Genomic DNA, 20845 nt, shown 5'->3' with positions numbered 1-20845 from the left:
TGTGGCAGGTATTTTTTTATTATTAAAAAAAAAAAAAAAAAAAAAAAAAACTTGAAACTCTAATCTTTTAAATACTCTCCCTAATTTTTCCCCCCACCTCCCCAATTCCCCTCCCCCACGCTGAAACCCCTCTCCTCTCTCTCTCAACTCTCTCTCTCTAGCTCGCTCGCTCTTCGGCCGGCTGTCCATTTCCTCTCCTTTTTCCGGCAGTTTCTTTATCTCCTGCAGCCTCTTTGAAGGCGTTCTTTGTCTCCGGCGAGGTTTGTTTGTATCGTCTCTCCCCCTCTCTCTCTCTCTCTCTCCCTCTCGCTCGCTAGTCGAGCCCCTCCCTCTCCCCCAATTTTTTTCCTCCCCCAAACCGCCGCCCCCCCTCTCTCTCTCTCCCTCCCACTCGCCGATCGAGCCCCTCCCTCTCCCCCAGTTTATCACAAGCCACACGATTTCCATTTCATATTCAATTTCGCAACTACAGTTTTGATTTCTAGGTATTTTGTGGGAATAAGGAGGCTTGTGGGCCTTGATTTAGTAGGGCATTATTTCTCTTTGTTGATCAATTTCAGTTTCAGTCAAATGACATGTAATGGCCGATCTGGGTTGGTGGGGTTTATTTTATTTTCGGGACTTCTAATGTAACATAATGAATTGGGTTGGGACATTCTCATGATGTTTCCTAGAATGTGAAATGTGATAATGATCTAGGTGAAAGTTTTAGCTTTCTTTATTTCTAAAAGGAAAGGAAATTCTGAATGGGTGAGTGTGTTTTATGTGTGTGGAAAATTTCCAGCCTTGGATTTCACTTTGGTTGTTGAGAAAATTGAAAATTGAAAAGGGAAAGAGTTGGTGAAGAAAAAAAAGTGACATCTTCTAGATGGTAAAAATGATCATTCAACGTCCATATGATCCTGTCATACTTTTCAGCTTTAGCAGGAGGGAATGTGAACTTCTTGCGAGTGGGAGCATGCTCCTGATTTGTTATATGTTTCAAGGTGCTAACTATGGTTAGCTTGATCATCTTGTTTTATTTTATCTTTTACATGTAGATTTTATAGAAAAATAACTTGGAATTAGTTTTGCATTCCTAGAGCCATTTTTGTGATGTGCAATACTTGGGGATACAATATAGATTCATTTCTTTTGCAATTTTTAAGTATTTCAAGTGACTCATAACGAATCACTTTTGACTGTTCTTTTCATAACATTGTTATTCTAGTCAAATTGATTATGGATTGCTTTGAACACCTCAATAATCACAAATGAAACTTTTTTTTGAAGAGCATAACAATGAAACCTAAATGTTCACAAAATCAACTATTACATTGCTCCATAACAAAGAGATTCATAACAATGGAACTTTTTTTTGAATAGCATAACAATGGAACCTAAATGTCCACAAAATAAACTATTACATTATTCCATAACAAGGAAATCCAAAAAGAGAGATCCATAACAATGGAACCTAAATGTCCACAAAATCAACTATTACATTGTTACATAACAAAGAGATCCAAAAAGAGAAGATCTATAACAATGGAACCTAAATGTCCACAAAATTAACTATTACATTGTTCCATAACAAAGAGATCCAAAAAGAGATCCATAACAATGGAACCTAAATGTCTACAAAATTAACTATTACATTGCTCCATAACAAAGAGATCCATAACAATGGAACCTAAATGTCCACAAAATCAACTATTACATTGTTACATAACAAAGAGATCCAAAAAGAGAGATCTATAACAATGGAACCTAAATGTCCACAAAATTAACTATTACATTGTTCCATAACAAAGAGATCCAAAAAGAGATCCATAACAATGGAACCTAAATGTCTACAAAATTAACTATTACATTGCTCCATAACAAAAAGATCCATAACAATGGAACCTAAATGTCCACAAAATAAACTATTACATTATTCCATAACAAGGAAATCCAAAAAGAGAGATCCATAACAATGGAACCTAAATGTCCACAAAATCAACTATTACATTGTTACATAACAAAGAGATCCAAAAAGAGAGATCTATAACAATGAAACCTAAATATCCACAAAATTAACTATTACATTGTTCCATAACAAAGAGATCCAAAAAGAGATCCATAACAATGGAACCTAAATGTCTACAAAATTAATTATTACATTGCTCCATAACAAAGAGATCCAAAAAGAGAGATCCATAACAATGGAACCTAAATGTCCATAAAATCAACTATTACATTGTTCCATAACAAAGAGATCCAAAAAGAGATCCATAACAGTGGAATCTAAATGTCTACAAAATTAACTATTACATTGCTCCACAACAAAGAGATCCAAAAAGAGAGATCCATAACAATGTAACATAAATGTCCACAAAATCAACTATTACATTGTTCCATAACAAAGAGATCCAAAAAGAGATCCATAACAATGGAATCTAAATGTCTACAAAATTAACTGTTACATTGCTCCATAACAAAGAGATCCAAAAAGAGAGATCCATAACAATGTAACCTAAATGTCCACAAAATCAACTATTACATTGTTCCATTAAAATCATACATGATTTCCCAACGTGGAAGTAATGACCTGCATCAAAAGATGGAAACTTTCGAGCTCTGCACTAGTAATATTACTGTCAGAATAGCTAGAAAGGCTATCAAAGAAATTAATTCATAAATTCTCATTTTGATTGAACTCTTTTTTTTTTTTTAATGGCTATCAAAGAATTTCATACTACAACCACTACTTAAAACATGTTTGTAATTGGACCAACTTAGTTTGTTTGCATATTTGTATCACCAAGAAGGCATAACCTAGAGCTAAAAATAGTAATTTTGGCAAAAACATGCTTACATCGTATTTAGTATAGTTTAGTTTGATATAACAAGGATGCTATAAATCAGCTTATGTTAAACTAACAAAAAAAAATTAGATTATGTTAAACTAATTTTATGAACTCAAGAGTTGTCTAATCACTTCCTAACAATCAAAATGACACAATCAAGTAACAGTAACAAAGTTATTCCAAGCTAACACGATTAAGATGAACTTTTTTTTTTAATTTTTAATTTTTATGAATAAATGAAACTATTATTAAAATAGTAAAGAAACAAACAACTCTTCCAACCAGCAACAAGAGCAAAAAGCTCTAAACACCAAAACATAGATCAACAGCTACAAAACTGCAACCAACAACTCAACAAAGAGAAAAAAAAATTCCCTAAGAAACAAAAAAAAAAAAAAAAAACAAAAAAAAAAAAAAACACAAGACTAGGAAAAAGTGAAAGGTACCGAGAGAATGGCCAAGTCTGCTATGTGCACAAGAGTTAAGCTAAATATTAAGATGAACTTACAAACAAGAGCAGAGGGAGAGAGAGAGTACAAACAAACCTCGTCGGAGATGGATTCCACCGCTGGAGACAAAGAGCTCCGATAAAGAGGTTGTCGGAGACAGAGAAACCACCGGAAAAAGGAGAGGAAATGGACGGTCGGTCAGAGAACGAGCGAGTGAGCAGCCGGAAAGGGACGGTTGGTCAGAGAGCAAGCTAGAGAGAGAGAGGATAAGGGTTTCATCGTTGGGGGGGAGGGGGAATTAAGGAGAGTATAATGAGTTTCAATTTTTTTTGTTAAACTAATAAAAAACACATGCCACGTAAGTGAGGTGGTAAGAAGTGGTATGTGGGGGTGGCATTCAATCATATTTCATCGCCTTAAGCCTCCAGATCCTTCTTCCTTGTCAGCTTTCTACTGTTTCCATCACTTCAGTCCACTTCACGCATTGCTCGATGCTAGACTATTCGAACACTCAAACTCAAACCTCAACGTCCACCTACTACTCTCTTGTTCTTATCTCTCTTTTTGTTCGTCTTATTTCTTCCTCTTACAAAAATGAAAGCTTACAGTGCGAGAGATTTTCAAAAGGGGAGGCGGAGAGGATGATGCGAGACCTGGCTGTGGTCAAGCGGGCGAGCTCGTAGCGATGGTTATATGTCTCCTACTTTCTGACTATTGGGGAAACTGTTGCTAGAGAGAGACTGTTGATTTGTGTGTTTGTGTCTTTTTTTTTTAAATATATATATATATATATATATATTTGTGTTCTTGGATTCTAATGGTTAATTTTTTTCTATGTGGGAGTTTTAGAGTCTCTGAATGGGCAATGATTTTATTTTATTTTTATAAAATTGTTGTGTTCCCAAACATGTACTGGTTGGTTTTTCTATGTGGGAGTTATAGAGTCTACAGATAGATAAATTACTTTCTTTTTTTTTTGCAAAATCGTGTTTATGAGCCTTGACTGTTGGTTTTTCTGTTGAGAAATAAAGCACTTTTTTTTTTTTTTTTTTTTGGGTTAACAAAATCGTTTGTGTATTGTAATTGGGCCTTTTTTTTCCTCTCCCTCTCCTGATTGCAAAAAAATAGGCCTTTTTTTTCTTTGACGGTTGGTTTTTCCATGTATTTTTTTTTTCCTTTTATTATCAGCAGGGGGGACGGGCATCATCATCAGCATTTTTTTTCTTCTTTTTAATTTTTTTTTTTTTTTTTTCAGATATCTGTAAAAAATTAAAAAAAAAAAAAAAAAAAAAAAAAAAACTTCAGAAATTTAGGGGCCCTCCTTTGTCTCCGCCATTGCATGAACTGACACCCTAACCAGAAAAGAACATCAAACTACCATTTACTTACCAAAATCCTCATTCCATCAGGAAATTTCGTTAAATCGGAAGAAATATTATATTTTTATACGTTAAATTTCGTTTAAAGACATAAATACTTTCAAACAATAATTTAATAAAAAAATCAAACTTAAAAATATATATATGTATTCAAAAAAAAAAAAAGGAAGGGAAAAGACCAGTAGCCACCCCCTTAGGGGAGGGGGGTAGCCATGCGCCACTTCTGGGTTGCATCTAGGGTGGCTCGTGCCCACGAGCCACCCCAAAGCAAGCTCAGGATGGCCGTGTGAGCCGTGTGGCCACCCCATTGGCCAGGGGTGGCCCATGAGCCACCCCAGATGCAATCCATAAGTGGTGAGCGACCACTCCCTTTCTTTTCCTTTTTTTTTTTTTTTTATTTATTTATTTATTTATTTATTATTTATTTATTTGTTTAATTTTGAGAATATTATATGTAAATTTTGATTATAAAGTTAGGGTATTTGAGTAATTTCAAATTTTGTAACGAAGTTGACTGACGGAATGAGGATTTTAGTAAGTAAATGATAGTTCGATGTTTTTTTTTGGTGAGGGTATCAGTACAAGGGAGCATATTGACAATGACTAATAATTTATGTGGGAAAAAGTAATTACCCATTTCATTTATAATGCATTGTAAATAGAGGGCCAATTTAGCATAACCTATTCGCATCCTACAAGTAGATCAGATAATGTTAATCTCTTGGAGTATCCTAATCTTCTCTGTGACATTTACTGATGTTGTGCATATCCAATTGTATTCTTTAGAATCAATAAATACAACATGACAGTTGGAAAGCAAAATGCGAATCTTAAAACTATGGTTGACAATTTTTGATACGACTTGTGAATCCGACACGAACTCGACACAAAGTTATAGGGTCTAAACGGTTTGACCCGCCAACACATTTACAACATGTTTACGACCGGATTAGCTAAACGGGTTGACCTGCTCTACCCGTTTAGCTAATTATGTCGGGTTCAGGTTGATCTCAATGGGTTGTCGGATCAACCGGGTCGACCCGAACCCGACACAATAACCAATTTTGCCAACCCTACATAAAACTACATCTTCACGAAAAGAGAGAGGAAGAAATAGGCCCAAGCAGTCAATTTAATAGTATTGTATATATTTTTAAACATAAGACGTACCCACAACTTCACGTATCGGCCTTATACATTGACGTGGCAATACAACGTGACACTGTAACATTAGCCAATAATTTTGTTTCACAAATCCTCTCCCTCTCTGTTAATCAACACTACTTCCAACTATCACACAAGATAATCATGACCACTAAATCTAGTGTCGAACAAATTGATCTAACGTGGTTTGTTATATACCAGATCCGAGACTAGGGTGGTCGCGAGCACTGAATCTTGCTTATGGGGGTTGGTCGCTACCATCACCGATGGCTTCGAGAGTTGTACAACCACCCTCAAAAGTTTGGTGGCAATAATCGACCATCCATTACCTTCCAAGGTGATGGTTGACCACTCATATATCATGATCACGGTTGAAAGTGTCTATGTGGCCACCTCTTAGTTATTATATTAAAATAACGTGACGACGTAAAAAAGTAGTCCTTGTTGGATATTGATCATTATATTACTCTAGGCGGCAATTACATTTATGAGCTTGTCAGTAGTGGCAAAATGGGGTGGCCGACCACCCCATATTTTATTTTATTTTTGTTTTTTAATTTATTTTTTAAAAAAATTTTAATTGAAAAATGACACATGGCAGGGGTATTATAGACATATTTCTACAAAAATTGTATTTTTGAAACTTTTTGGTAGTTTGGGGAGCCAGAGTTGAAGGGTTGGTAGTTTTGAGGTTATTTCCAAAACGGTTGGTAATTTAAGAGGTTTAAATGTAATTTTTTCTTATTATTATTATTATTATTATTTTGTTTTTAAACATTTATGTAGCGCTCCTAATTTACGTGGGGTGTCACATTAGGGACGTGTACATTAACTCCACATCAAGACACATGTGATTTTTACATCACATTACCTTACATTAATTATACACCAAGACATATTAGGTGTGTAACCCACATATGTGAGACCTATATTCATAGGTCCTATACCCTATATGTCTTATTATAGAGTTGATGTAGAGTAATGCGATGTATAAAAATTATTTTCCGTCACATTAATTTAATTGAGAAATGATCCCTACACTCATTTATCACAACAGCCCCATAACAAGCTGATGTGGCTGGTAATATTTTATTATTTTTTTACAAAAAGAAAACAAAAAAAAACAAAAAAATAATAAAATATTACAAGCCACATCAACTTATTGTGAGGCTGTTGTGAGAAATGAGTGTAGGGATCATTTCTCTTTCTCAATTTAATTTAATTGCTGACATGGATACTGCCGCGTCACTTAGAGAACACCTTGCACTATAAAGTTAATGACCAAAACGGCAAAACGCGTCAATATTCCAGATCTCTCAGACGGCGAGTCCTTCATTAGTTAGCGCTCAGTTCCCTCCCAAAACGATGGCCCTACTGGGCGAGGAGGGTCGCGGCTACGAGCTGGCCAGAAAGCTCGAGAGCTGCGGGGTGTGGTGCGCGTGGCTGGGTGAGTCAAACTACGCCAGCTTCGTCCACTGCCTGGCCTCGCCTTCCTCATGGGAGGCCTTCATGCGAGCCGACGAGACCAAATCTAGGGCTCAGATCCAGCTCCAACTCCGCGCTAGAGCGCTCCTATTCGACAAGGCCTGCGTATCTCTCTTCCTCCGCTCCAATCCTTCTTCGTCTTCGTCGCTTGCGTCTTCTTCCCTTGTCGTTTCGAAGCTCAATCCGAATTGTGAGTTTCTAATCGGATTTTCAGCGTTTTTATTTGTTTTTGGAAAATTTGGTTTGTGATTGACGCTATGGTTGCAGATTTGCGATTGCACGGCGATGACGTTTACTTCACGCTGGAGAACTCAGCGCAAGATGGGGCTCAACAGCGGGAAGGTGGTGTTTCGTCTAATACGGCGTCGTCCAAGGTTCCATTCCCCAATTCCATTCACTTCGAATTGCTTTATTGCATTTGGTTCGGTGAAACTTTCTAAGTTCCCACCGAAATTTAGGGTGGCTACGGGAAATTTGGTTCGCTATTCTACTTTGGGTAGAGCTGTATTATTCCTTTAGTAAGACTCAATTTCAGTTCTACCCCAGTTCACATCGTTTTTGAGCTTCCTTTAGTCGGTTTTCCTATCATATTTTGTCACTTTGGGCTACCTTTAACCCCGTTGCTTCATTGCTTGTATGCCACTTCTTGTATTTTTAGTCGTTTATCTCAAGTCGATTGTGCGGTTATAGCCTCCTCATTTTATGAGAAATTCTCTTTCTTGAAGTTGTGCTACCTGTAAAGCATAATTGGTCTCGTAGCTTTTCTTTTGAGAGCTATAAAACCTCCAAAGAATCCATTTTATTGATATAGCCCAACTCTGAAATGTTACATATCATGTAGTTTACTTATCATAGAAATTTCTCATTATGGAGCTTACCCTTACAATCCTGATCCCGCATTTGACCCTGATTAGTTTTATCAAGGAAACCATATTACTTGTCTGGAGCATATACTGAGGACCTATTTGTCCGCTTGTCTAGTAAGTGCATCACAATAATTACACAAACTAGGGCATATTATTTAATTGTTGTCAAGCTGATGTGAATTGGTGTTGTATGTGTAAATGGTGGGGAGAGTCAGTAGATAACATTCTTTTGCATTAACAATTTTCTATTCACTTAGGAGTTGTAATGCTTTCTGTTCTCTCTGATTGGTTGTCTTCAGTTCTGCCACACCCAGTCTAGGAGACACTTGCTAGTTGGCACTGGTATCTTGGTAGTAGCCGGAAGTACCTAGCATGGAGACCAGCACCATCAATTTTGTTTTGAGGTGTTTGTTTGGGGAGAAATAAACCTTCACTTGAGGGGCTTGAAGCTTTGCTCGATTTTAAGGATATTTTTTTTGACTCACTTCATGTTGTTGGATGATAGGGCTGACCCTATTCCTCATTTTTGCTTTTCTTGTTTTTCAAGGTTCTATATATTTTCAGATTTTTTTTTGCTTCATAGGCATGGTCTTGGATGTTTTGTGTCTACTTGGGTCATGGGTATGGTCTTGTATATATATATATATATATGTCTTTTCTATATAAAAGCTGATGTTGTATGGTTTCTTTTTTCTACTATCAACCTCCTTTCTTGGACCCCAAGGGTACCTCAATCGTCTGGGACCACGCCTCGTGAAGTGAAAGTCATTCGTTCGAATCTCCCTTTCACACTCCCTTGGGGTCAATTGATTATAAGAAAAAAAAAAATTATCAAACTACTTTCTTATAGAGGAGATTACATACCAATGTTCTTGTGTGTTTGTAATCATAAAAGGTTTTATCGAGCCAGGTCACCTCGAATATGCATATTCCTAATAAGTCATAGGATATTGTGCTTCCGCCATCAACTTATCATATCTTTTGTATCTTCAATGTCACGAGAACATTTGGTTATAGATGGTACCTTGCCCTTTTTTTGAACAATTTTCATTGGGTTGGCCAACATATGGACTCAATTGTGCAGATTCAATCAAGGGCAGCTTTTAGCATTGGATCAAGATATGGTGAATCTGAGATTGATAACGTACCCCAGAGATTCAGGAATGAAGAACTGCCTGAAACATGGTATAATCAGTTTATTGAGAAGTATAGAGCTAGCAAACCCTATAGGTTGTCATCTGGGGACCATGAACGAGAAAAACGTACACCTGAAGAGATGTCTGCTTATCTCAGATTTCTTGAGAAGCATAAGAAAAGGCGCATGGCTTTTAAGGAGGATCACTACATGGGCTTTGGAAATTCCATGGTGGAAAATGCATCAAACATGCATCCAAATTCTGCTCTAAATGGCAGTAATTTTGTTGAAGATGAAACACCTTTTTTCCCAGAGACAATGTTCACATTGAACTGCGTGCCTGATAGTGCACTCTCCCCCATAGATAGAGTGGAAGAAAACCAGAAAGTGGAGTTGTATGGAGTTCTTGATACCTTGCCTCAAGTTATGACCAGGAGCCCTGTGACGATTGAGAGGCTAGGTATCAGGCCTGAGTACCTAAGCACGGAACACAGAGGAAGCTTATCTCGTGGAAAAGTTGGGTCTGAAGGGAACAGGAAGCGTATTGGTCCAGAGCAAGCGTCACAGATGTCTCGAAAGGTAATTGCACGAATGTTGACAAGTGTGGGGTTTGATGGTGCCACAGAAGTTCCAGTGGAAGTCTTCGCTCAGTTGCTGAGCTGTCATGTATGTAAATTAGGCCGAATATTGAAAGTTCTTGCTGATAGTTACAGAAAGCAGTGTTCGGCTACTGAATTAGTTAAGATGTTCCTTAAAACATTGGGATATGGGTAAGTTTGATATCTCTTTTACTTTGCATTATCATTATATAATTGTTATTTTCCTTTCATGTTGGTGTTGTTCACTTTCAATTGCAGAGAGATAAGTGCAATATGTTGTATATTAGTTTTACACGTCTGTGGCTGCCTATTCCTACATGTATATATGATCAACTCATAGTTGCATGGTCAGCTGGTCTTGAATTACAACTTGGATTTGTTTATTTTGGCTTCAATTTGAAAAATGTTCTAGTTGTTTATTTTGTGACTTTTCTTCGACTTTTTAATATCATGAAACTTTTCTTGCTTAATGTGATGTTTGTCTGTTTTATTTGTTTTGCTCTCTTAAGAAACTGTTGCGAGGGCCAAATGGTTTCTCTTTTGTTTATTTTAGGTTAAAAAATAGGGCTTTGGTAGTTAAGTTGTGTCAGATTCTAATTTCCTCCTGAACTATTAATCTTATCGATATAATCCTTTAAGTTTTAGCGTCAAGGTTACCCTTCCTAGCCTTATTATCACTAAACGAACGCCAATTGTTGATTTGACATATGTTTCTTATACATATGTTCTTATAATGTTCAGATAGTATATTAGACAATATTTGGAAAATCAAATTATGTGGAGACGTGAACTTAATTTTTAAAAAATAGTAAAATTAATAAAAGATATTGTGGTTTCCAATGTGTATGTAACGTTTCTATATGTTTTGATTTTTTGACACCAGTAGGTAGCTTAATTTACCATGACATATGTATAAAACATCTTCTATATCAATAACTTCCATTTGCATGGTGATTGTGAGACAATGTAAGGATAACATTGAACCATTTTTAAAATTTTGAGGAGGTTGAAACAATTGATAGTTGAAGGACAAAATTGAAATCAGATGCATAATTTAGAATCAAGTGCTATTTTGAATTTTTTTTTCTTTTTTTTCCAGTTGCATATATTAGGGCTTTCAAGAACTCTATCTCTCTCTCTCTCTCTCTCTCTCTCTCTCTCTCTCTCACACACACACACACACACACACACACACACACACACACATCTAATTACTCTCATAGCCTTGCTTATTTTTTTTATGAATAATAATAATTTTATAAACAAAAGAAAATTCGTCGTACACGAAGAGTATATAAGAGAATCAAGAGTACCAAAGAATTAGCTGCTTTTCTCATTTTTTTTTAAAATTTTTTTTTATAAGTAACTAGCTGCTATTCTCATAGCCTTGCTTATTGATTTGCGGTTCCTAAACAGACTAATTTGGCAAGAGGGCAATTTCATGCCCTCTGCACAGGTATTCTCGTCCAAGTGTACCTTTATGTCTCCCACCTTTGCAGCAACTTATATCCAATTAATCTAAATCAATTAAAAAAAGTGAAAAACAAATTAATCCGGGCTGATCTTCTGGCCATAAATGATTGCAGAGTCTCTTGAAGCCTTGATTAGACCAACCAGATGGCTTTAAATGGTTCAACATTTAATTGGATAGCTGATAATGTTAAAATAGGCTCAGGTAAAATCAATGTCCACAAAATCTGTGTTATGCCATTTGCCATAATTTGACAAATGATCTAGTATACAAGTCTGACAGGGTCAAAATATATGGAAATTGGTTTGGCTTTGAATTTAATCTCACACTTCTTTTAGGTATAATTTGTTTCATATTTGTGCGCGCTTGTATTTTTCATTAGTAATATCAATGGTAACACCAATTTTCTAATTTATTCCTTACCTAACATATTTCTCTTTTTCTCACAAGTAATTTGGGGCCATTGGCGGAGCATGTAAAGGATGGCTCCAGGAATTTTGTACAACAAACTCAGCAACAACAGGGAATCCAGCCACAGTTGCAGTCACAGCACCAAAGTTCCCTCCTACTACCCCAGCAAGTATGTGCATCTACTTTCAATTCCTCTGAATTTTACCTGTGTATTGCTTCTGTTCCTTGTATAATTTGCTGGTTTGTTCATGGAATTGCAAAATTCAGCTAGCTGGTCCTAATTTGCAGTTGGATCTTTGTGTCTATATCAAGTTATGGTGTCTAACATTGTGACAAACCCCCAGATCTCTTTTTCCTTCCCTGGGGATCATTGAAAGAAATGATATTTCTAAAAAATTTTGCACCTGTGGTCCCTCAGTATTTTCTAAGCACAAGCTTTTTGTGTAGTCTAAGTTTGGCGGGCTGGTTTCCAGATTTCTGAAAATCTCCTTCAGTTTTTAGAGTTTCTTTGTGTCAGTAGATTTTCAATGTTGACGTGCTTGATGTGGCGTTATTATTTTTTTTCTCCTAAGTTGAGGACATAGTTTGGCATTATTAGTATGCTGATGCCATCGCAATTTTTGGTGAACCTACAGATGCCTCGACAAATACATCAACAGATGCAGCAAATTGTTCATCCCCAGAATCTGGCTTTTCACCAACAGCAGGTGGATAGAATACGAAGACGCCAACAATCCACTCCTCGCCCTGGTATGGATATGGAGAAGGACAGACCAATGGTACAAGTTAAGATTGAAGCCCCATCAGAATTACCAATGGATGGTAATGCCTTCAACTCTATCAATGCCAGACATCCCCAGATGCAGTTCCAGTCGCAACAGATTGCTGCAATGTCGTCGAATCTCCATGCTCAACCTGGCCGTCAATTTAGACAGATGGCTTCCCTTCAAATGCCCCAAATTCAGACACAGTAAGAATAAACTCTAAAGAAGAATGCTTTCCACAAATGTGCCATTAGCATAAGAAATCGTTGAGTGAATGTTTTCTTGTTTGCGTGCAGGAACATGGGCATTGTTAGAGCACCACCGGTGAAGGTGGAGGGCTTTCAGGAATTGATGGGTGGGGGTGCTTCATCAAAGCATGATACTGAGGAAAGTAGGTTGATGTCCCCTTCGAGTAAATAGATATTTAGAGAGCTTTTATTGGTGATAAAGTATGTAGATAGACTCCCTGTAAAACTCTACTAATTAATCGAAAAATGTCCAGCGGCTGCACCTTTTTTGGGTTACATTGTTGTGTTTCCTACCCGTTTTAACACCACTTCTAACTACAAAGGTTGAATTTGTAACGGTGCAACTTGTGTTCTCACCCGGTTTCAATCAACATAAAATGAGATTGAATCATTTTCAGGGGAGTTTCAGTCAAGATTTTGTATGTTCTCACCTATCTCTTATCCATCTTTTTCTAAAATCAACCATTATATATGCAGAACCTACATGAATAGAGGTGTGGGTCTTACAAATTTAATGGTTAATTTTTGAAAAAGATGAAAGAGAGAATACAAAATAACAAGTCAGCTTCAATCAATAAAAGATACAAAGAAAAATGTTCTTTGTTTTTCGGACGATTATCTTTAACATCTAGTTAGGAAATTCTTCTTGATGGGTTTTAAGTTGCATTCACATCTTTTTTGTATCCACATCGACATTTAGGAAAAAAAAATCAAGTAAACCACGAGAACTAATTTTATATTTTTTCCTAATTTATAAACATTTGCTAATTTAAGTATTTTCTTTGGAGGTGACGAAAACCTTAATAAATATATTAGGACACTTCCTTAATTCAAAATATCAAGTCTATGGGTTTAATTAGACTCATTAATATAGTATATAAAACCTCTCCAACATGTGAAAATTTAAAAGATTGAGGATCTTATGAAACTCTCTGTAGAACCATTGGCTGTGATAGCTAGCATTTGGAGGCACCGATCGATATTAAACTATAAAACTGCAATACATAATTTGTCTAATATTGAAGAAGAACAAAAAAAAAAAAAGAAAAAAAAAGAAGATTAATTCTACGTGCTCTTGTTGACATTCCTGTGGTTCCCAAGAAACTGAACAAAGTTGTCTATGTATTTGGACTGGAGGCTCTTGTCTCCGATGATGGTGGCCATTTCCTTAGCTTTGTCACGATAAATCTTCCCCTCCTCATCCTTCTTCACCAACTTCAGCGTTTGGGCCACCGAGTCACTGGTAAACGACCCATATTCCTCATTTCTGGGTACCTCAACAGTCAACACCCACCTGCCTCTCTTCCAAAAACCTTGCATTCAATCCTTGGTCCGACATGAAGGGCAACAGAATAAGCGCACGTCCAAATTGAAACGCCTCTGTCACTGAACCCCAACCACAGTGAGTCAAGAAACCCCCAACCGATTCGGCTAATATCCTCAACTGAGGCGCCCAATCCGTCCAAACAATCCCACCACCTTCGGTTCGCTCCTCGAATCCTTCCAGTAGCTCAACTGAATCCCCATCGACAGAGCCGCTTCGCTTTCTTAGAGCTCAAAAGAAGGGAAATCCCGATTTCTCAAGTCCAAGAGCCAGCTCTGTGAAGTCATGTTGACTTGGTCGAATTTTGCTTCCGAGTGCTATATAAACAACTGATCCTTTCTCTTACTTGTCTAACCACTCAACAATTGTAGCCCATGTGCTATCTTTGTTGCTGTCTCCGCTTTCTTGTGCCAAGGGTGGCAAAAAGCCCACCGGAATTACAGGTATGCAATCATGAAGCTCTCCGAGGAGCTTCAACCACTCACCTTTGACCTCCATGCTGGTTTTAACAACCATGGCCTCGGTGCCTGAGACCAACATCTCAACACGAAACCAGTCTGAAACACAGGAAGCATTGTCTTCAAGGATGTCAAACATTTTCTTCGCCTCAAACAACCAATACACTACTTTGGTTGGAAAAGGGACCCATTTGGGAGGGACAGTGAAATGCTTGGGCTCCGTCCTTGTACTTGGATCTTCCGTGTCCAATGACCTCGACCCTATTGGAAAGAAACACCATATTGATGCGCTAAAGATACTGAAAATGGCCTGTGAGATGCCTAGCTTGGTAGCGATTGGTCGTAACCAGTGAGGGGCAAAGTCGTGAATAATCCAATCAGGAGCTGAAGTTTCTAAAAAATGAGATAAAGGTTCTTGGAGGCCATCCCGGGCTTTCTTAAGGAATGGGATTATGTGGAATGGTACGTCCATGGTGGCTTCTGCGTTTTCTGGCAAGTTCTCTAAATGGGGTAAGGGCAACTTCACAAAAGTTATTAAAGGTGATAAATCTGGAGGGATCTTTGGGAGGCGTTCAATGTTTCTAGGGGTTGATATGAATGAAATACGGTGACCCTTTTGGGCTATGAGCTTGCCGAGTATAGAATTTAGAGATATTTTGCATAATGCTGCCTACTGTACCGTAGTGCAGTAGCTTGAATATATATAAAACAATATGAGAAATACAAGTATACATCAACTAGGACTATACCAAACAGCCGTGTACTCTAGAGACTAAATTAAACACGTCACAAACTGACTCTACATTTTCAGAAGAGTCATCGGTTGAAGAGTTGTTTATTCCAATACGTCCCCTCAAACTCAACGTTGTAGGCAACTGAACCTTGAGGTTGGTCTTGAGAATGATGAATCGGGCTGCAGCCAAAGGCTTTGTGAGAATATCGGCAAGCTGGTCTTTTCTGGAGATAAACTGAACATTAAAAGCTTCGGAGGCAACCATGTCCCATACAAAACGATAGTCAATTTCTATATGCTTAGTGCGAGCATGATAAATAGGATTTGACGTGAGATATGTAGCTCCAATGTTATCACAATACAAAATTGGTGATCGTGAAGATTGTACACCAAGATCACCAAGAAGAGTCTGAATCCATGTTAACTCGACTGAGGCATTTGCAAGGGCTTTATATTCGGATTCAGTGCTTGAGCGAGATACTGTTGGTTGCTTCTTTGAACTCTATGAGAGGATGTTTTTGCTGAGAAGAACACAATAACCAGAAGTTGAACGTTGATCATCCGGACAGCCAGCCCAGTCAGAGTTTGAGTAGGCTGTGAGCTGCCGTGAAGAATTCTTGTGAATGCAAAAAGTATGATCAATTGTAGACTTCAAATAGTGCAGGATGCGTTTTACTGCAGACCAATGAGAATCCCTTGGATCTTGCATGAACTGTGAGACTTTGTTGACTGCGAAAGCAATATCAGGCCGAGTAAGAGATAAATATTGAAGAGAGCCGACTATGCTGTGGTATAGAGTAGTATCCGTAATTGTTGAACCATCAAATCAACTAAGAGTTGTAGAGGCAGACATTGGAGTAGAGACAGGCTTGACAAGAAGCATATTTGTCTTTGTGAGAATATCATAAATGTAGCGCTGTTGAGAAAGATGTAAACCATCCTCATGCCAAGTAGCTTCAACTCCCAATAAGTAATGTAGAGGTCCAAGGTCTTTGAGAGCAAAGAAAGAGTGTAGAACACTTATAAGTTGTGAAATAGCTACTATGTTGGAACTGGTGATGATAATATCGTCAACATATATAAGCATAAAAATGATAATACCATTTGCTTTGTAAGTAAACAATGAAGAGTCAGCCTTGGAGCTTTGGAATTTGAGTTCAAGAAGCTTAGCACTGAGGCGCGAAAACCATGCACGTGGGGCTTGTTTTAAGCTATATAAGGCCTTGTGCAGCTTGCAAACTATCGTGGGATAAGATGGATGCTGAAAACCGGGTGGTTGAGCCATATTAACAGTTTCTTGAAGAAGACCATGTAGAAACGCATTGCTAACATCAACTTTATTTATTGCCCAACCTGTAGAGACAGCAAGTGCTAATACAGTTCTAATAGTTATAAGTTTAACTACAGGGCTATATGTTTCAATAAAGTCAATTCCAGGTTGTTGATGAAAGCCCTTTGCTACTAGACGTGCCTTATACTTTTCAATTGTCCCATTTGCCTTTCTTTTAATTCTGAAAACCCATTTGCAGCCAATTAACTATATTCATGTTTGGGGAAGGGGAGACAAGAGACCAAGTTCCATTTTTGAGTAGAGCATTAAATTCTTCATTCATTGTAGTACGCCATTTTGCATGTTTACTTGCTTGAGTGAAGCAAGTAGGTTCAATTTCATGTAGTGCTAGTAGGCCATGAGAGCCTTAGGAGTGGGATACTTGATTTGGCCATCTGTAAGGATCGAAGGTTTGAAAATCTTATTTTGAGATCTTGTGGTCATGGCATGAACACATGGAGGATATGGTAGCTCGGAATCAATGGGAGAGTTTAAGGGTATTAGAGCTTGGATATTGTCAATTTCTGGGGAATTTGAGGTATTTGGAGACAGCTCTAAGGAAGGATTTGGAGGAGCTTCATTATGATGATATGAAGTATGAATAGGTGATGGAGGAACAAGTGAACCACAGGAATAGACATAGTTGTAGACTCGGGTGGAGTTGAGGAGGAGATGATAGGAGTGGAATTTTTGAAAGGAAAGTTAATTTCATTGAACACAACATGGCAAGCAATATAGACTTTACCAAAGGGAATATGAAGACATTTGTACCTGAGGTGATTTTTGCTATAACCAATGAAGACACATGAGGTGGATCGAAAAGCAAGTTTGTTGGAATTATAAGGACGAAGGAAGGGCTAACATTCACAGCCAAATATTTTTAGAAAAAAATTTATAATCGGGTGATATGTTGAACAGGCATTCATAGGGAGATTTTTGATGTGTGACTTTGGATGGAAGCATGTTAATGAGATAGGTGGCAGTTTCAAAGGCCGAGTCCCATAGGGAAAAGGGAACATTTGCAGTGGCGGTAGGAATAGCCCAATCTCAACAATGTACTGATGTTTTCTTTCCACAGATCCCATTTGATGATGGGTGTAGGGGCAGGCGGGCAGCTAAGACGGTAGGAAACTCCCATAGAATTTAGAGAAGTTTGAAGGCGTTTGAATTCACCACCATTGTCACTTTGGACAGAGATAATTTTAGTACCAAAATAGGTTTCAACAAGTTGTTTGAAACGAAGAAAAGTAGGACAGACAACAGACTTTGATTCAAGAGGATATTAACCATGTGTATTTGCTGAAATCATCGACAATGCTTAAATAAAAACGATTGTTATTTACAGAGGTTTGTGGAGCTGGGTCCCATACATCAAGAAATAACAATTGTAAAGGAATGCTGGAAATAGAAGGAGTGCTACTAAAATGAAGACAATGGCTCTTTCCCTACTGACATGGAGAGCAGATGGAAGGGAGCTTGGAAGAGGTCATAGGTAGTTTATTTGACTTGATGACTTGACTAGTGATAGGAGACACGGGATGGCCCAATCGAATATGCCACTGGTCCAAGGAAACTTTTTCCCCAATGAAGGCAACATGAGACTTGGAGGAAGCTTGATAGGTTGGCCATGGATAAAGTCTGGACTTACTCGGGTCGTGGAGGAGGAGCTTGCGGGATAGAAGGTCCTTAACACAGAAATAAAAAGGATGAAACTCAATAAAAACCTGGTTATCACGAGTGAATTGATTTACATAAATCAAATTCTTTTGTATTTGAGGAACATGAAATAGAGAAAGTAATTTGAAAGTAGTTGAAGGTGTAGGTAAAATGCCATGATCAGAATGTAAAATTTTCAAACCTTGACCATTGCCTACTCGAATTTGATCAGGTCCAATGTAGTTGTCGGCATATAAATTGAGGTTGGAGAGGTCATTGGTGGGATGAACATTTGCACCGGTATCAGGGTACCATTGAGAGTCTGGAGTAGAATTAGCAGAGGCCCAAATTGGCATTTAGAGGAGCAGAATTAGTCGAGTAGCCTTGATCAAAGCAGTACCAACATGAAGTAGTGGTATGACCCTGTTTTTGACAAACTTGGCAAGTGGGACGTTGTGAGGAGCCAGACCCATAAGAGGAAAATTGTTGAGGAGTTCCTCGGCCACGGCCACGGCCTCTGCTACGTGAAAATTGTTGCATTGGCCAAAGTTTTGGCCACGGGTGTTCCTCTGAGATGGAGTAGTCTGGCATTGTGTAGTATTTGCAGTTGAGATATTGACGTCCACAGCCGATTTATGGAGGTCCAAACGCAGCTCAAAGGATAAGAGATAACCATATAGATCATTTAAAGAGATTGAATCTTGCCTTGTGGTCACAGATGTGACTAGAGGATCATACTTGACATCGAGCCTAACAAGGATGTGAGTGATTAGCTCGAAAGCCTCAATGGGCTTGCCGATTGCCGCAAGAAGGTGAGATAAGCCTTGTGCCTTTTGGAAGTAGGCTGACATGGGTTGGTCACCTTTCTTGAGGGTTGCCAATTGCAGTTTGATCTGCATAATTCTTGATTGCGATTGAGCGGAGAAAAAAGTCTCCAAGGTGAGCCAAACTTTGCGTGAAGTGGAGAGACTGATGATGTGCGGCAAAGCTTCGACGGATAGCGTGGAGATACCAGGCTTGATAGCCGGGGTTGGCAACCAGCAGATCGGACGTTAGGTCGGCAATGAACTGGGGAGGTAGGGGATTTGTCCCATCGACATAACCGTAGAGGTTTTGTCCCTCGAGAAAGGGGACCATCAGAAACTGCCAGAGGAGGTAGTTGTCTTGACTTAGCTTCTGAGATACATGATGATGAACATTTTGGATAGCCGGCGGTGCGAGAGAGATAATGGAGTTGGAAATCGAGGGGGAAGTTTGGGTACTCTCCATAGAACCGGAACCAACTAGAGTAGTCATAGACGTGGGTCTTTAGATTGGCTCTGATACCATATAGAATTTAGAGATATTTTGCATAATGCTGCCTACTGTACCGTAGTGCAGTAGCTTGAATATATATAGAACAATATGAAAAATACAAGTATTCATCAACTAGGATTGTACCAAACAGCCGTGTACTCTAGAGACTAAATTAAACACATCACTCTTCTGATAATATAGAAGAGATCTAACTCTTATATAACTCTATATTTATAGAATCACAAACTAACTCTACATCTTTAGAAGAGTCATCGGTTGAAGAGTTTCTTTGTTCCAATACCGAGCTCTAAAAACGGGATCATGTGACCAAAGGCTAGCCATGGGAACATGGCTATGTGTAGCTTCTGAAGCTCATGAGGCCGCTCAGCCATGGAGTTCATGATTGTGGTTGTTTTTCAAGTTTATGTTGATCTGTGGTTGATATCTGTATATAGGGGCTGGGGAAAGCTTGGACACTGGCTTACGGCTTTTGCACAAGCGATCGTGGAAAATATAGGTAAGAAATAAAAGGTATTCCTCCTACCATCTTCATATTTCTTATTCATCTCATATCATTAGGTATTTTCAATTCAATAGTAGATTTAAAATTTGGTTATATAAAAGTGTTAAAATGTATAAAAAAATGTGTGTATTATTTTTGGTCAGTGATGAGACAGTACTATCAAAGCATTTCCAGCAATGTTCTGAATGATCCTTGTTCTGATGGTATAGTCCAGCTATATTGTAAACCATTTTTCTCTTCCAACATATATTTTAAAATGAAAGATGTACAAGTTGAATGAATATTATAATATAAAGCAACAGTTAGTTTTTAGGAAAAATTGCATCATTGATTTTTGTTCTAGGCCTAAATTATAAATCGTTCCATGTGGTATCAAAATTAATTTAGTGATTATTATGATTGGCCTAATTTACAAATTACTCCATCGAGGTACCCTTAGATCCCTTTTGGGGTGGCCTTCATTCAGGCCACCTTCGACCACCTATGGGGGTGGCGTGTGGCCACCCCCATTGGCTGGGGGTGGTTGCCCAACCAACATTCAACAACCACTCTTTTTCTCTTTTCAATTTTTCTTTTAGAAAAAAAAATATTTCTTATGTTTTATATATTTAATATTTTTTTTTATTAAGATCAACAAGTGTCGCCGTCTTATTGGTGCTGACAAGTGCCAAACAAAATCTGTCAAAAAATTTAACATAATTTGACTCAAGTGAACTCTTTGTA

General features: G+C 38.0%; 1 protein-coding gene and 1 pseudogene across 1 annotated transcript; one reads left to right on the top strand and one right to left on the bottom strand.

Moving 5' to 3' along the window:
• The first annotated feature begins 7113 nt into the window (after nucleotides 1–7113).
• On the top strand, nucleotides 7114–13105 carry LOC133851702 (uncharacterized). The gene is made up of 6 exons (XM_062288249.1): nucleotides 7114–7498; nucleotides 7576–7682; nucleotides 9259–10079; nucleotides 11830–11959; nucleotides 12426–12760; nucleotides 12851–13105. The coding sequence occupies exons 1-6, from the start codon at nucleotides 7189–7191 to the stop codon at nucleotides 12972–12974; spliced, it is 1827 nt and encodes a 608-aa protein (XP_062144233.1). The 5' UTR covers nucleotides 7114–7188; the 3' UTR covers nucleotides 12975–13105.
• Nucleotides 13106–13867: 762 nt separating this feature from the next.
• Nucleotides 13868–19991, bottom strand: LOC133852706 (putative UDP-rhamnose:rhamnosyltransferase 1; annotated as a pseudogene).
• Between the last annotated feature and the right edge of the window lie 854 nt (nucleotides 19992–20845).

Source organism: Alnus glutinosa, chromosome 12 (genome assembly GCF_958979055.1).
Source record: "Alnus glutinosa chromosome 12, dhAlnGlut1.1, whole genome shotgun sequence".
NCBI classification, from domain to species: domain Eukaryota; kingdom Viridiplantae; phylum Streptophyta; class Magnoliopsida; order Fagales; family Betulaceae; genus Alnus; species Alnus glutinosa.
The sequence above is the reverse complement of the archived record's forward strand: the minus strand, read 5'-3'. Positions and strand labels throughout refer to the sequence as shown.